General features: G+C 38.8%; 1 protein-coding gene across 1 annotated transcript; it reads right to left on the bottom strand.

Annotated features, from left to right (window-relative positions):
• Nucleotides 1-2,940: 2,940 nt before the first annotated feature.
• LOC125228509 (myosin-11-like) lies at nucleotides 2,941-17,963 on the bottom strand. The gene is made up of 14 exons (XM_048133103.1): nucleotides 17,869-17,963; nucleotides 17,055-17,232; nucleotides 16,393-16,511; nucleotides 15,279-15,397; nucleotides 14,254-14,413; nucleotides 13,277-13,459; nucleotides 11,724-11,839; nucleotides 10,791-10,899; nucleotides 10,294-10,444; nucleotides 9,641-9,780; nucleotides 8,313-8,419; nucleotides 6,008-6,125; nucleotides 5,327-5,530; nucleotides 2,941-3,795 (listed from the first exon to the last, which is right to left on the bottom strand). Exons 2-14 carry the CDS (start codon nucleotides 17,194-17,196, stop codon nucleotides 3,499-3,501), a joined length of 1,965 nt encoding a protein of 654 aa, XP_047989060.1. The 5' UTR covers nucleotides 17,197-17,232; nucleotides 17,869-17,963; the 3' UTR covers nucleotides 2,941-3,498.
• Between the last annotated feature and the right edge of the window lie 590 nt (nucleotides 17,964-18,553).

The following is an 18,553-nucleotide window of genomic DNA, read 5'->3' as shown; positions in this document are numbered from 1 at the left end:
ATGTGGAATCTTGAGCGTTGCGAGGGTTTCATTTCAACTGTTTCAAGGCACTTAATTATAAATTTTGCCAATGAGTGAAACATAAACTTTTTCACCACACCAACACGAGGAAAATATTAACCATGAAACATCAAACTAAACGAACTCGTCTATTTATTAAATATTTAGTTATTTGAGAATTTCTTTTTTTTTTTGCCACTTTTATGAAATGTGATACTTATTTTTGAAAAAATTATGCTATTTCTACTCAGAATCACTAGCTTTTTCAATCCTACCCATACAACCATTTCGTTCGCAAAATCCTTCAAATCAGTAACTAACTGTCAAATGTGACATAACGCGTGGTAACGTCGTGCAAACAATGCGACCGTATTGATACAATAACAAAATGTAGTTAGCGTGTGCACTTGTTACGATAACAAAATGTGTACGAATCTGTGGCTGTCAATGTCACTGTCAGAACGATTTTTAACGACACTTTATTAGTCGACGTATGCACACATAACGGTAACAACAAGTGGACGAATTTGTAGCTGTCATTGTCACTGTCAGAACGGTTTCTGACAGTGACATTGACAGAATTTGTACACACATGTGTAGGTCTGATTACCGAACTGCTCCTAAACCACTGTAACCGCAAATGACAATCTGAAATACGAAGGTTTCTCAAACTGTCTTGTGAAGTTGTGGACTGGTTGCTTTGAATCATTTAAATATGAGCGAATTAAATAATAATAAACAACGACGACCATTTAAGCACTCTTCGACATTTTATAGAAATGTGGCAAAGTTAAGAAAAGTGCAGAATGATTATACAAATAGATAATGATTATACATATAGTTACTTAATGTATTAAATATATAATTTTTAATTCTTATTGATAAAAATGATGTGTAGTATTGCTTTACACAATAAAAGTAGGTATCTAATGAAATAGAGTATTTACTGTGATATTAATAGAATTTCTGTTGCGCAATGATAGTTTTTTTCAGTACAGATGCTGCTTTTTTTTAACGCATTAGTGCGAGCAAATCAAGCAATGATTCATTTCTTGTCTGGTCGAAACTCTTAGCTTATATTTAGGTACTGAAAATCGTCGTACGATACTCGTGCGAAAAGGACATTCACAACTCGTGTCGATTTAAAACACTCCCTTCGTTCGTGTATTAATTTATCGCTACTCGTATCGATTTTCCTCTTTTCCGCACTCGTATCTACAAGTATTTTGTTTGGGTTACAAAAAAAAAAACACATTATTTACTCTACTACGTTTTATTTATGTCTCTTTAACATTACAAATTTCTGGACACTTATCTCTACAAAAATCTTGACAAAAGAAGTACAGATCGCTGAAATTAATGTTGATAGTAATATTAATGACGACTACTTCAACAAGTGTCAATTGTGAAATGCCGCAACATACTAGTTGCTCTATAGAAGACCATAATAATATGATCCCCGATCCTTTACAACCCAGCAGCTCGGTACGCACGTTACAATTTTTTTAATCTTCTTTAGTGAGGACAACTGAGTACGACGGCATATTTAATTGTTTATAAAGTTTGAGGATACCTGAAAAAAATTAATACAAGAAGCCATTTTGTAAATCCAATAAATATTCACTGCTTTCGGTCACGCGTGTACGCTGCGACCATTTTGCGACCGTTTGGTGACCGTTTGGCGACTTTTTTACATGGAATATTACCCAGTCTTAATCCATACTTTAACAACTTTATTGGTTTTCTAGGCATTATTTTTATTATTTCAGTATAGTATATGCACCGGAGCACTAAAACTTCACCAAAATACGCAAACACCGAGTAGTCAATAATATTATTACTGGTTAAACTGAGGTAAATTGATGGCGCGTTGATAAATTTAGACTTATTTTAAAATCACTCGAGCAATTTAATTGGCCATGGTAATTAGCCCACATTATATTACAAATGCAAACAATATTTATCTTTAACAAATTCTTACGCCATTACATTTTAATGTCAAATGATTTTATTTCTTTTTTACTTTGACGTCTCTGACAGTCGCCATTTGAAAAGAATGAAATGAACGAATGATTTTGGGAAAGTAGTCTAACAATGTGTGCACGCGTAGTGCAACTTCTGTCACTTCTGTGACCATTTGTGCCTGTTACTAATCGTCCCCATTTGGGTCGCCTCGACTAAACGTCGACCGTACTGCGACTAAGCATTGAGACCCGAAGACCTGTGTGTACACAAAATAGGACGATTTGCGTAGGAACGGCGACCGATCATGGTTATATGGGTAGTAGTTAAAAAATTGTCCCATACGATTATTTCTTATTTTGTTACCATTTTCCGTACATGTTGTGTGGGGTAACAAAAGAGGAAAGTAACAAAAATGTATGGAAATTCTGGGACACTTTTTGTCTCCCAGTGAGATTGAAAGTACTCATGATTCTGAGTATAATTGACCTAAAACTCCATAAAAAAATATAAAAAAATGGCAAAAAAAAAGAAATGCTCATTTACTATTCACAATTGTCAATTAAAATCAAGTTAAAATTATAGTTCGCAACGACTTATTTTGCACTGTTGTGGATAAGAATATTATGCAATTTATTGTCATTCGTTTTTTAAGTATCCTTTTCCAGCTTAGTGTGGTGAAAAGTATATGACTCGTTACGTCACTAGTTGACGCTAGACGATCGAAACGCAGTCTGGCTTTGTCTGTATGGAACTGATAGAGACACATATCTACAGTTACGATATAATCGTCAGCGTCTACGCATTTGGTACCCAGGGTACGTATCCAAATCCCTGAGATATGAGGACATGAATGTATTTAGTAAGGTGCCTAAAAATTACATAGGTTTAAAAATACAAAATCTTGATAAATAAAAGTACACAAATGTTACTCTAATAAACGCATCTTTATTTGGATTATATTACTTAAACTCTCGGTAAGGTATTTTTTTTTACAACATGACGAGTAGGAGGGAAACTCTTATTCAATATAATACATTACTACAGAGACCGGGACAAAAGGGGTTGCCGGCCGAAGACACATAGACCGACGAGCGAAACGAGGCTGGATAGGCCTGAGGCAGGTAATCCCTTATTCCCGCCGAGGTATGTATAATGCTTTTCTCAAACATGGTATGAAATAAAAAAAAGTTCACTGAAAATTAAAAAAAAAAATGTATGTATCTCCTAAACCGTGCGTCGGATGCAGCGTAAAAATAATCGCATTTTAGTTCCCCTGTGAAACGTTACAAAGCAATAAAAAAGGAAAAAAATTAAAATATCGAAAAAAAAATAACCAAAACGTCAAACCGTAGGCACCAAAAAATTGCTTAAACTCTACACAACACAAGTTGTAGTCTGAACTAAGTTTTTTTTAATTACTAAATACCTAGATGTTATGTCACTAACGTCATCGGAAACGTCATACTTCGCGGCCATATAATACCATGTTTGACAAAATACATTTTTTTTTAAATACATGCGGTAAGTCAGTCATTAAGAGTCAGGAGGAAAAGCATCCTTGGTCAAATAAGAGGAGGTGCCGAGGTAGGAAGCGACTTTCTCAGCTGGGACGTACGGCTTGGAGTTGGTGGACTGATTGAGGAAGAGGCGCTCGAGGATGGCGCGCCGCTGCTCCAAGTGGTTGCGCACGCGGCGCTCGCGCTTGAGCTGCAGGTTCTGCGAGGCCACCAACTCCTGCAGCTGCTGCACGCGCTCGCGATCCATCCGCAGCTCGGTCCACGTCTCTGCTGCCTTCAGGCACGCCGGCGTCAGCGAGCCCGTCAGTTTTGCCTGCCGAGTTTATGATTTGCGAATATAATTCATTCATAATACACAACACAGTTGTGACCTACCGGCCGACCAATCTTTTACATCTTCTTGAATATCGTCTAATCTATATAACCATTTTTTTTTCATTTGGGCAAATTGGATATGAACTTAAAGTGGATCTAAGCAGCAGTAGTACCTCATATTAAAGAAATTCTCTTTGATATTTACAATATTAATACATTTTCAGAACGTCTAATGTCGAATGTAGAAAAATCCTCTTCTTTTCTTTCATACTGGAGTCTCTGAAAGGCTACTTTGCTTACGCTACCGTCGCACTCTTCATTTACGCTTGATCCACGCAGCGCTCGTATCGTTCTAGGTAGGACCGTAACTGCACCAGCGACTCGCGAGGCGGCACGCAACGGCATGGTTAGAACAACTGAAGGCTAACGGCTCAGCCACGACATTGGTCTAAGCGCGACAGCGGTGAGCGGCGGCCATACATTGGAGCGAGACACAGCGATGGGACTTTTCATTCGCACGTATGGCCACAGAATATATAATAGTACAAGTACAGAAGGCCCACTGCCTTGATGTTCCCGAAATGCCGCCTTTTTAAATACCTACAAAATTCTTACAAAGAAACGAGCCGCACGTGCGCGGCGTCCGACGATAGGGTTACCAATGGATCCAAACGAATTAATACTCACATTAAATGTTATACTATTATATTCAAGTCTTTGGTACTTTCTAGGTATATACGCTGTATTTATATATTTTTGTTCGAGTTCCAACGTCACAAGCCTTATTGAACTTTTCCGTGGAACTTAATCGGTAGTAGATCTGTGTAAGAATGTCTTTTGGTATTTATTTTATTCAATATGTCTATTTAACTAGGTATTATTAGCCATTCCACACGCGGACATCGCTTAAAAAACCTCGCGTCGTAAAGTAACAATAAAAAGTGCGAACGTGCATTCCGTGAGGACGCGCGCCACCCCTGAGTAGGCCGCGAATTCGCGGTCGCCAGGATATACTTGTAGCGCGGCGATAGGATCGCGGAGTGAGCCGCCCCTGGTATGGCTGCCGCTCGCCGCTGTCGCGCTTAGACCAGTATTGTGGTTGGGCCTTAAGGTTGCACTTACATCGGGCTCACTCCTCGGCCGCTCTCGCTCCCGCTCCTGGCTCTCCATCTGCGGGATCAAACCGCGGCACGCGCGCATCACATGCGCGAACGGATCCGCGCATCGCTCATGTTGCATCGCTCGTCGTGACATTGCAGCCATCACCAGCGACTCGCTAGGCAGCATGCGAGCATGGTTATAACAACTGAGGCCGAAGGCTACACTTATATCGCCCTCACTTCGTGGCTGCTCCCACTTCTGGCTTATCATCTGCGCGCGCTATCATGCCGCGGCGCGCGTGTGTCACTTGCGCTATCAGATCCACGCAGCGCTCGTGTCGCTCTAGCATCAGCGCGGTCACCAGCGATTCGCCAGGCGCCATGCGAGCACGGTTATTTATAACAACTGAGGCCTAAGGCTACACTTACATCGGGCTCACTCCTCGGCCGCTCCCGCTCCCGCTCCTGGCTCTCCATCTGCGCGACCAAGCCGCGGCGCGCGCGCGTCACCTGCGCGAACAGATCCGCGCAGCGCTCGTGTCGCTCCAACATCAACGCTCGTGACATTGCCGCCGTCACCAGCGACTCGCGCTCGCGCGTCAGCTTCGCCACTTGCGAGGACAACTCAACAACCTTTCAAATAAATTTAGGTGATAAGTACCTATTTTGTTTATTAAATATACATAATATACCTACATATAATTATTATTATTTATTATAATATAGATTATAAGGCATTCTTACACACATTTGTGTTGAAGCACAGAAGGTACCCAGACAACGATATATACCTAAGTATAATATAATATACAAATACTTATTTTCATAGAAAACTATACGTGACAGGAACAAATATGTATATCTACTCATCATTGTGATTTGTGACGTTGAGTAGGTACCATTGTGTCTTAGGGAGTCGCCAAGCAGAGACTACTTAGGGCCACTTGCACCAACGAAAATGGAGGGTTAACCCGAGGTTTAACCCGCCATTTTTAAGGAATTTGACAGATGACGGCCCACTAACCCTGAGTTAAGTGGTTGGTGCAAGTGGGCCTTAGAGATTGGAATCTATGAGGATACACCTAATCAGGTTTGATGAGTTTAACATACCTCTAAAGCAAGTTCGTGGTTTTCGTGTTTACTGTGGCTACAACACTCATAATCTGTCCGCGAGGCTTCCATGTTCAGGGCAATGATCTGACGTTCCTTTTGTGCCAATTTCTTACTCCTATAATACAAAAGCAAGGCAAATTACTGTAGGTACCTGTGAATCCTGAGATAACTCGGTGAGGGTTTGATGTCAATAAAAAGATGTATCGGCATCTTACAGTTACATCATGTCAAGTTGGGTAAGTGAAGCATCGACGAATCTAGTTGTTAACCAGTTAACCACATTCTTCAGACAAACTCTTTATACAGTTTCGCAGGAAACTGTACTAGATAAGAGTATTAAGACACTATATATTATGTTTTAATAATTCATATAATAAAAAACGGCCAAGTGCGAGTCGGACTCGCCCACCGAGGGTTCCGTAAAAACTTTCTTTCAAACTACCTAGTAAAAATAATCTCGTATTTTCATATAACTCTAATGACTTGACTAGAAGACAAAAGTATAGGCACTAATGAGTATTATAGTGTATAGCGCCATCTACCGGTCAATTTGCTAATTAATTTGCGCGACCTGGTTTTTCAGGGATAATTCTTTATAATGTTAACCGATTTAAACAGTTTTTACTTTATTGGACAGAAGATGGTTTACACATGGTAACATCTCGTATTAATTTGAAGTACGATATACATCCGCAAAGGTGGGTAAATTGAAAGTAAAAATCTGAAAAGTTTTTTGTGAATTAAAAAGAAAGTATTCAAAATACAAACACGATTATATTTTTCCTGTAATATATAGCAAAAAACCAATGTTTACTAAAATTTTCATAATTTTTCGTTGGTAAACTTCGGAGATAAGGGGGGGGGACGGTATTTTTTTTTACATTTTCCTTCAAAATTCTTTTTTTTTCCACAGCAAAAAAAAAAAAGAAATAGCTTATTTACGTTCAATTTGAGCTCTTTCCAACGATATCACACTTGACCTAGTAACTTGAAATTTACAGTTTGCCCCCTTTCATTTTGGCCATTTTCTACAATTAAAATTAATATATTTAAAAAATTATACTTTTTATTTGTAGAGGTTTACAATATTCACAACTATTCCAAATTTCAAGTTGATAGCATTAGTAGTTCTCGAGATATTTAGGAATGTGACAGACGGACAGACAGACGGACAGAGTCGCACCATAAGGGTTCCTGTTGTACCTTTTTGGTACGGAACCCTAAAAATGACCCTCTTTTCCTAGACATTCGCAAGGTGCCGAATTTCGCTCTGTGCCCCAAACGCACATGTGAGTTCAACCGACAAGGCATAGGGTAAAAAAATACTAAATATTTTGAACGCATCTGTGCGTCCCAGGCACGAGGTGAAAATAACGAAAACTCACCTTTGCGTCGATGGCAGTGAATGCTTTAAATTGTTAATTGCTTTATCACAAAATTAATGTATAGTGAAGTTTTCTGTGCTTTGTTTCATGAGTGCCGTCAAGCAATATGGGTCGATGTATGGCTGGTGCTTGGAGATAAGTCTGTGTTTGGTTTTGTAGGGAGTAATTCTTGCAAAACTAAGCTTAGATTATAGCACGTAAAGGAAACTTCATTCGTTTGTTTAGTTGGTCAGTAAAATTGAATTTAGTAATTTTCTATGGGGTTATTTTGTGAAAGTTATAAGCCAGATCATTGTTTGTGACAGACTGTTGTCCGGCTAAGCGCTTTATACCTTGCGGCTGTTAAACATAAGGCGTTTAGGAGTCTTTTTGTTCCAAGTGGAGGGCTTGGGCGTCTTTATTTACTTACAAAAGGCGTACTTTCTCACCGGTCTCAAAGAGTCCAACTGTTAGTTATCAAATGGTATTTTATACATACGTTCCGAAAAAGTCTTTGGAATATTTTGGTATGTTACTTTAGCATAAGTGCCCCAAATTAACACAAGTATGCAAATTACCAGTAGCCTTAAGGGTAGTACGCACTAAGCGGCTAGCCGCGTGCGGTTGCGGCAGGCTGCATAGTGCGTACAGCGTGCGTAGCCGAATGGCATTTCTCCGACGCCAAACGAAAACGAAACGCCGCGCCAGTTAGTCGGGCTCTGTCGCGCCAATATTCACGAGCGATAGAGATAGATATCTACTAGCGTTTCGTTTCGTGAGCGTTTGTGCCATTCGGCTACGCACCCAGATGTTTGCGGCTCCGGTTTCATTACATTCCATCCCGCCGTACGGCTGACCGCTTGCAGCTAGCCGCGTAGTGCGTACCTAGCCTTACTCGTCGAATTCGGATTTAGGCTAAAAATCGTCAAAGTACTAACATTGCCTTAATACTTTCTTTTTGTTCTTCAATAGTCTGTTGGAGTCTGAAATTTGTTTGTTCTCTCAGTAATAATTCGTTAGCCATGTTGTGCTCGGAGCCTTCTTGCTGAAAAGATAAGAGCAAGATAAGTTTGATAAAAGAAGGTATTGTTATGGTAAACGTCTTAATTATAACTTTTTAACAAAAAATAAAACCGCCTTCAAAAAAAGCGTGTTATAAAATACGGAGAAACTAAAAAGCCAAAAATAATAAACCTTCGAATTCAGATTTCTTATCGGATTGCAATAATCTAAACATCCAAATTATAAACAAATCAATTATTTTTGTAGTCGGTACCAGACCTGTTCGTCGCCTTGCTATTTCCTGTTTGCCCCACCCAACCATACGCAGGCTGGCCCCGACTCCAAAAATAATTGATTTGTTTATAATTTGGATGTTTAGATTATTGCTATCCGATAAGAAATCTGAATTCGAAGGTTTATTATTTTTGGCTTTTTAGTTTCTCCGTATTTTGTAACACGCTTTTTTTGAAGGCGGTTTTATTTTTTGTTAAAAAGTTAATTTATTTGTTGATTTTTAGTGGTTCCTAGTGATATTATATGTATCAGTCCGAATATATGTACAGTAGTGAAATAATTATCCTTTAACTCCTAACCATTGAGGAGTTGACCTTCCATCATCAGCTCAGCCACATAAAATTATTACCATCAGGCGTAAATACTGGTGTACCTTTGAAAAATACACTAAAAACATTACATATGCCTAATCGAGTAACATACATACAAAAAAAAAAAAAACATTCAGTCGAATTGAGAACCTCCTCCTTTTTTGAAGTCGGTTAAAAAATAGTTAGTTGCGCCTATGTTTTGGGAATGAGTCGACTTTCGCTGTATCACAAACAGCATTGTATGTACGATGACGAAATAGATGTGATAAAAAAAATATATACATAAATATAATGACGCCTATATCCCATGAAGGGGTAGGCAGAGCACATGACACTACTCAAGTTTAGTGCCACTCTTGACAAAAATTAAATTGTGACATTGCAGTGACAGGTTGCCAGCCTCTCGCGTACGCCACAATTTAACCCATAAGTACCCCACAGTAGACTTTTACAACACCCACGGTAAGACAGGGGGTGGTGAAATTCTCAACTCGTCACTACACGGGCACGTATAATAAATATTGAGACTAAATTAAATTGACCACGAATGCTGTAAAGTGTTCGAAACGACGGGATGAATTGTAAATTTGTTATGGGTACGCGATATAATCCGTTTCCATAGTTTTATTTCATGACTGAATTGACCATGAGATACCTACCGCAATTTTGGCCAAGGAGTTTAATAAGCTTTCTTTGTCTTCTCGACTCTGTCTTAGTTCAGCAGTGACTTGTTCTAATTTCTTTTTGGTAGCGTCCAGATCCTTCCATAATTCCGCTTCGGTTAGTGAAGGTTCATTTTCTGTAACAACTTTTCAAGTGAGATAGGCCAAAGACACAGATAGGCTAATATTACTGAATGATAGCGTATTCGGCGTACTCTTTCGGATATTATTTGGTCGAAATTCTTGGTTTTCCAAAATCTTCCTTTTTGTTATCCAAAAATAACGTATTAATTGTGTTAATTAAGATTATAATCTCGCACAAATATGAAATAAACATTCTTAAAAGTTAGGTCGCTAATCTACGTTATAAATAAAACTAAATATGATGAGTAACGGTTCGGATTTAAGGTAACCTTAAGTTATTATCCGTAGGTACTTAAAGTAGATAAATACTACTGGTAGTAATAATAAATATTTATTTGTTTAAAATATAACTCCGAAGGTTGACTGGTGGAGAAAATGATTTATAGCAATAAGTCCGTCTTTTGTACAATTGTACTTTTTTGTGCAATGAAAAGAAAATAAATACTCTACGTTAATAAACCTTTTTTTTTGTGGATACGTGCAGTGCACACACACAGTTGGCTTACCTTTGCGCGGCAAAAAATCGAGGCATTTATCATTACTCATTTTGACAAGTTTGTCCGATTGTTCCAAGAGTAGTCTGTATTCGTCGTGTATGTCTTTTATTCGTTTCTCTAGTTCAATCACACAAGCCTCTGCTCCTGTTCTGTGCTTTTCCTGTTTACATAAATATATATTCATTTATAATGTGTATATTCAAATAAGATAGGTTCTTAAATAGATAACGCCGTGTCTTGCGTGGGCGACCGTCGCGCGACCGTCGCCGTCGCGTCTCATACTTCCATATAAGGTTTGATTTCGTATGCGTCGCATCGCCGTCGCGCGACCATCGCGCGACCGTCGCCCACGCAAGCCACGGCGTAAGAATCCAAAAAAGGTTTTACTTTTATGTTCCGATACATTATTTTTGTCTGTAGAAAAAATAATAAATTATGCGAGTCATGTCTATATTAATATTTACCGCTACCTTAAATCCGCTCTCTAGTAATGACAGTCCGCGTACCTGTGCATCCAATTCCTCTTGCAACCTCTGTATCTCCTGCTCGAGCTTCACCACGCGAGCCTCGTTCTCCTCGGTTATGGCCTTGATTTGCTCTTGTAGCTCTGTAACCCTGATCACATACGGTTTTCAAATAAATCTTTCAATAGGGAACTTGACTGTAGTTAATAGTATTTTATGCAACAGGCGTTTAAAGGTCAAAAAAGACGAGTGGCGTGGGTATATAACAATTTGAGGCGACGCCGAAAATTGTTATTAAGACGCCACGAGTAGGTATAGGCTACTTGCCTCCTAGTCAAATCAGCTTCTTTTTATTAAGAACTGTCAAAACGAATTTCAACGTCTTTTTAATATGGAAATAATTTGAAATCGAATTGAGTGACGTCACGGTCAACTCAGTTACTTTATATATTTCTACCTAACTTATTAAATATAAATTGGATTTAAAAATAACTTCTATCCATGTTTTTCTCATATTTATCTGATGCTTTATTTTTAAAACCAATTTCTATTTAATAAGTCAGGTAGAAATACATAAAGAAACTGAGTTGACCTCACTCAATTCGATTTCATATAAATTCCATAATTTCCATATTAGCCAGTCGTTCAAATTCGTTTTATCTGACATACAGTGTAATAGTTACATCCATTCTATGTCCTTGCATTATTCCAGCATGGCATCGCGTGATAAACGATATAACGTTAGGTTCCTTTTAGCACTATTTGTAAGTGCGATAGAGATAGGGACGCACCGATGCCATAAAGTTTATCACACTAGTGTGCTACGGCCGCAGGATATTCGTATTTACCTTACATATCCAATGGTGCTGCCACACCATGGCATTTAAGTATAACAGCCAGTGTAGGACTAGGAGCACCATAATGTATTAACCTGATATTACAATCAGAACAAGCCTCCGTATTTCGAATACAAACCTTAATTCTAGCGCATTTCGCTGAAAGGTCAACATCTCAATGGTTACTTCGCCAGTTTTAGACTCTTCCAACAATTTCTTAGATCGTACGCCATAACTTGCTTGACGAGAACGATGCTGTAAAGTGGACCAAATATTTATTAAAGTCGTTAATAAATTATCCAATAAATGTGCTCCAGGGTAGGTCTAGCCAACGTCACAATCGCTTACGCTTCGCAAATGTATCGTAACTAGCTCTCGTTCTTCTGTGGTGGCATAACGGCATAACGTGGCAGACTGCAATTCGATTGCCACGTAGCGTCAACGGTTGCCACTTCGTCTACGCACAATTTCTCCTATATCTGTGTTCGATGGCGATGTAACTTCCCAATAGTCTACTTCATAGACTACTTTTTTTAAAATCACAATGACTATATTCTGGCAGTTTAAACTGATAACACATCACACTAGAGGAACCTTCGTCAGGCTGAGAGTTAAAAGTTTACAATCGACTGACAGCCTAACTCGTAGAACATGAGTTACCTATTAACTATTCTAACCTATCTATTAACTATTCTGCGTTGTTCAGCACCGTGAACCCTAAGTGCGTTTTCACATTATCCGATCCGATATCGGATGTCGGACCGATATCCCATGCATTACAGGCGCCATCTTGGATTTTTTCTATTGAAATCCTTCCGACATCCGATATCGGATCCGATAATGTGAAAACGGTCTAAACCCTATGCCCTTGCCACCATCTGCTATTTAATATTGTCCCTCTTACCCTGATAAAGCCTAATAAAAAGAGTAAAACTTTACAAGTAAGTAAAACGTTACTTTTGCTATCATGTCCACATCCATTTTAGCCTAATAAACAACTACTAAAAACAGTAAAACATTACAAGCAGCTCGGTTTCCTTTTGCTTGCACGCGGATTCCTGCATTTGCTTCTGCGTGGTTTTGAGCTCTCGCTCCAGCACGGTGATCCGCGCACGTGCAGTTCGCAGCAGACCCTCCACCGTCGCCACCATTTGCTATCTAATACTATCACCCATCTTAATCTCATCATGAATAAAGTCTTATTTGAATATAATAATATAACGTTTTATTAAACGACTTTGTAAGAATTTTGTAGGCATTTAAAAAGTTAAGACTACTAAAAACGGTAAAACGTTACAAGCAACTCGGTTTCCTTTTGTTTATTGCGCGCGGATTCCGGCATCTGCTTCTGCGTGGTCTTGAGCTCTCGCTAGAGCAGGGTGATCCGCGCACACGCAGTTCGAAGCAGACACTCCGCCCTCGCCACTATCTGTTATCTAATTAATATACCTCCCCTAACGGTAAAGACAACTAAAAAGAGTAAAACGTTACAATTAGCTCGGTTTCCTTTTGCTTGCGCGCGGATTCCTGCATCTGCTTCTGGTCTTGAGCTGTCACTCTAGCACGGTGATCCGCGCACGCGCAGTGCACATCAGGCCCTCCGCCGCGCCGTCGCTGCCATTTGCTATCTAATATTATCCATCTTAGCCTTATGAATAAAAGGACTAGGTACTAAAAACAGTAAAACGTTACAAGCAGCTCGGTTTCCTTTTGCTTGCGCGCGGATTCCTGCATTTGCTTCTGCGTGGTCTTGAGCTCTCGCTCTAGCACGGTGATCCGCGCACGCGCAGTTCGTAGTAGGCCCTCCGCCGTCGCCACCATGTGCTTCAGAGATTCCCGTGCCGCTCGCTCTTTGTTCAGCTTTTCTCTTAGATCCTGAAACCAACAGTCAACATCAATATTAGCGAATCGAATGAAACAACGCACGCAAAGTTTCTGACATCCTGAATAACTTTTCTAAATATATTAGATATTATATCTGAACAATTTGCGGCCAGAAATGTCAAAGTTTCTTTTCTCTATGTACCTGTAGACATTACAGAATGGTATTGTTATATTATATTTATAACCATACATAGGTACTTTCCATAAATTCATTATCAGACATCGTAACTTTTCCGCCAATTTTGGTGTAGCATTTGTCGCGTTAAAGGAATATAAGTATAACGTCCGAAGCCGGCTGGATTAGTTATAAGGATTAATAATAGTAAAATCAGCCTTAATTGATCATCTACCTAGAAAACATATGTATGAATGTCTTTATTTCTAACATGCTGCACGGAAATTGCGGTAAAAGTTACGATGTCTGGTCTTTATCGCTACCAAAACCCGCTGGCCGACATATTTCTTTAATTAACAATAAAAAAAGAAAAAACTTTGAATTTAATATTATCTTATTTTCTTAATGAATAAGTAGTAATTAATACAAAACTTTCGGGTTCCACGTGAGCATTCCGCAAAAAAACTACCAATAAAATTAAGAGGCCTTATTCCTAAAGACAGCGTTTTTTGCAAAATAGAACCTTTTTCATTCAAAATTATAAAGAAACTATAAATTATTATTCTCCTAGTCACTCGGAATTTTTTTTCCATTTTTTATTTTTGCACTTTATTGGCGTGATTGATATACATATTGGTACCAAATTTCAGTAAAAAGTAGGCTTTCTTACCGTGTTGCTTATGTCAAATTTCACACTAGAGACTTTATTTCCTATGTCTTTAGTCCCCACAGTTGTGTTTGAAATATTGGTTTGTGAAGTATAAGTAGCCAACTCTCTGGTTAATTGGTTTATTTTTTTTGACAATTCATCACGATCTTTCCATGATGCTCTGTAAAACAATGTAGTTTTACATCAGAGGCCAGGAAAATGAGTATTTCAAGGACAAGTGGAAGGTGTGGAAGGAGGAAGGAATCCGTTTTCATGCCAAGGCATGTATAGTGCTTTTCTTGCAAAATGAAATAAATCAAAAATGCAAAATGAAATAAATCAAATATGCTCTAAAGGAATTATTTCGGATTTCTGGTTACAGGTACCTACAAAATTATGGACAATATTATTACATGTATATGAATATACATTGGTAACAATCATAACGTATCGAGTTCATTTCGTAATTTTTGTCTGACAATGTGTCAAACTACCTGTACGAATATACATACGAAAAGTAGTATGAAATCCCTTACGCCGTGTCTTGCATGGGCGACGGTCGCGCGATCGTCGCCGTCGCGTCTCATACTTCCATATCGATAAGGTTTGATTTCGTATGCGTCGCATCGCCGTCGCGCGACCATCGCGCGACCGTCGCCCACGCAAGCCACGGCGTTAGGCCTCTCAAGTTGTTGTGCCCAAAAAGCGATACCTACTTCTGAATCCATTAAAAGGAACGTATCTAAAGACAATATTTCATTGTATGTTTGAGAAAACTAGGTTAGGCCTGGTGAGCAGGACAATACTAAATATAGCATATTAAATATAGGCACATCGTGGGCGAATAACTTGACTATAATACTTAATGGAATAAATCCAAGGATTACAACCTCTATAAAAATAAATTTTGACTTGGAAATATAAAAATTATGATATTTTTTTCATAGAATATCTTACCTAGAAATTCTAGAATATTTTGGGATTAGTTGTCACAGCGGACCTAGCCCCCATGAGCAAGGAGGATGATAATGATGAGAATGCCTTACCTGGCGATGTTCATGACACGTCTTATTTTATCCTCCAATCGCTTCGAAGTATCGCTTATCAGTTTGTGTATGACTTCAGTCTCTGCGTCAAATTCATTCTTTATTTTTACGTCTGATGTCTAAAACCGATATGAATTAAATTGCATAGCTACATTGAGAATGTAATCTTAGATAACTCTGATTTTGTTGACTCAGTCCAAGACGAGTTGGAAAAGACTGACAGCCTCTCCGGTGTAAATGTTATTTTAAACACCGAACTTCAATTACAAAATACGAAATCATTTATTCAGCAAATAGGCCACAGGGGCACTTTTACATGCCAACATTACAGTGTTCATTAAAATTAAATTAAAATAATAGAAATATTAACAACTGAAAATAATTAAATTATGATTTACTTAATGCCGATCACGGGTTATCAAAATCATTGCTAACTTATCTTGGGCTGACTAGTTGACTACAATGTGCCAAAGAGTTGCAGTGCGACTAAAAACGTCATAGCGATTTGAAGTTGTTCGTTGCTTTACACATTACACAGCCACTGGGAAGCCAGGCCCCGTAGCCGAATGGCATTTCTCCGACGCCAAACGAAAGCGATACGCCGCTGGCTCTGTCGCGCCAATACGCAAGCGCGATAGAGATAGATATCTACTAGCGCTTCGTTTCGTGAGCGTTTCGTGAGCGATTGTGCCATTCGGCTAGCCACCCAGAACGTATAAAATTATGTACCGAGTCTGGTAGGTTACTTACAGTTTATCTCGATTATAGCTACTTACGCTACTTAGGTAGGTAATAATAATACTATCCATCAGGCGGACCGTATGCTTGTTTGCCACCGACATAGTATAAAAAAACTAATATCACTGACAGGACTATTGTAGCCATTAATACTAAACATGCCAACGAATCGTCGGGGTTTCGGCATAAGCCAAATCAAATCCATACACCAGCGTCCTGAGTCAACTCACGATGCAATAAATAGTTATACAAGGTGTGTCAAGCCTCGCTACGAAATATTAGTTCTAAAAATTATGATTAGGAAAAAATGTAAGATGAGGATCCACGATGTAAGTATTAGTATGTTCTGTTCTATGCGTACCGTAAAATAACTTACGCGCTTACGAAAATACTCCAAAACTTTAAGGCGCCGCGTCAAGATATCGTTGCCTAAATCGGCAACCTCTTTTGGGATTGAAAACAAATCGTACTTTATTCCTTCGACTGCTGCCGAAGCTGAAAAAAATAAAAAGCATAAATATGTGCTTTCATTCAATGCACTCTATGTTCAAGTAAATGGCGATAAAGAATGAATATCGGTTTTTGGAAAGAGACCATAGCAAGAAAAAGACAACGCTCTGCATTCATTATCGCCGGGCATTGTATAGAAGTTCAACTTCCTTAAAACACATTTGAAATATTGAAAAGCTTGGTTCTATTCACTTTTACTATATCGGTATTGGTGACATGTCGATTATCACATCATCAGTCAGTAATTCTTCGTCAGGCGTGACATGAGTGCATCAAACAGGGACTTCTGAAAGGAACCGATTGTCAAATGTTTCACCATACGTATCACCGAGCTTGAAAGGTATTCTCACCAGACTAAGAGACAACGGGCACACATTGACCACGTGATCCCCCCAATTAGTATACTTATAAAGCTGGATCTGACACTGGATACTGACTGAGAACCTTGGACTTCTATTTGTGACATACCTAACGTACTTTTACATGATTGAGAATGCTTAATGCCATACGATAATAAAAAAATCATACCTAGCAAGCCACTGCCGTCTGATCTTTTCTGACCAGTTGTTTCCTGCACCAGCATCAGCAGGTCGTGAGGCGACCAGCCGTTCATCGTCAGAATTCGCACTTTGCCAAGTTCGCTATCCTCGATGCCGGACTTTGCCTCCATTTCCCTTATTTGAGCGTAAAGTTTTATGTACGAGTTCTACAAATTTAACACATGCCATTTAAATTCAGATTTTCAAATAAAGATATTTTCACCACACGAACTAGTAAAGGCTCTCTTGATTCTTCAAAAATGGATGAGAAAGCTGATTTTTATCCTCAAGAGTGCAAAGTAATTTCATACAAATATTAAAGAGCCGACGAAGGCCAGATACCTTACCCTTACTTATGGCACACACACCCATATTGACCTTGAGTATGTTTTATTGCAAGTGTGGTGAAAAACATAGTGTCGGATGTAACTCAGGGCGTGGGTAAGAATATTGCAAACTCGAGCCTTTAAATGATTTAATTTACGTCCCATGTTGCAGGTATACATATAAGTGTTGGGTTATATCTCTCCTGTGGACATTACAAAAGTTAAGAAAATCTAGTGCTAATTTTTAGACTACATTCTAATGACGGGAAACATTTTTTTAGTTCTTGACACTCGAATATTACGAAAAACGGGATAGGAATGTATCAGAGTCGTTAACTTTTATAATATTGTCCACAGAAGTGACGTTTTTACTAAATCTTTTGACCCAATAACCCCTTTTAACGTATATAATACGAAGGATTAAGTTAAAAGTGCTATTGGGCCTTCGTATTCAAAATGGAGTATACCATAACGCACTTGTTGGAAAGTCAGTAGTTTTTGTATTTGTAAGATCTCCTGTCGTTTTTTCGTCCATAGCCGCGCATTCTTACCCTTAAGAATTTTTGGAAGGGTTTTCTGTTCTCCTATAAAATAATTTAATACAGTGAAATCAGGGCCAGTGGGACATGATTCATGTCACATGAATGAGAGAAACAGATGGGAAACCTCAGTTTCTGCCACGTGGGGTGGTAAAATGAATACCAACGAGTTCAAAACACCGCGACTGTTCATTGGAGTTGAAAAAGAGATTCAAACGGTGTCACTCAACTGACTAAAGCCTATACCAGAAATAAATGACTATTGTCAAGAGGCCGCTGCACGCTGTTACAGTGATGTAGTGACAGTTCAGTATAGTACCTATCAAAAAAATAGTTCTAATGAAATTCTGCAACACGCCGCGTAGTCATAATGACTACTTCTGATCAGATTTTAATGAAATCTTCTTAATGTTACATAAAGAGACAAATCCGCCTACATAAAGGAAGCAAGCAGGTTGCAATACTTGCAATACAAAAGATTGTACAATTCCCAAGAATAACTCACGAAGCGAATTGACAGCATACACGCCATCATAACATCTGAGCGGCTGGAGTCCGCAAAATATTTGAATACGCCTTGCCTTATCGCCTTGAAAATAATAACAAATGATTTAAGGAGTATC

Source organism: Leguminivora glycinivorella, chromosome 8 (assembly GCF_023078275.1).
Source record: "Leguminivora glycinivorella isolate SPB_JAAS2020 chromosome 8, LegGlyc_1.1, whole genome shotgun sequence".
Classification (NCBI taxonomy): Eukaryota; Metazoa; Arthropoda; class Insecta; order Lepidoptera; family Tortricidae; genus Leguminivora; species Leguminivora glycinivorella.
The sequence above is the reverse complement of the archived record's forward strand: the minus strand, read 5'-3'. Positions and strand labels throughout refer to the sequence as shown.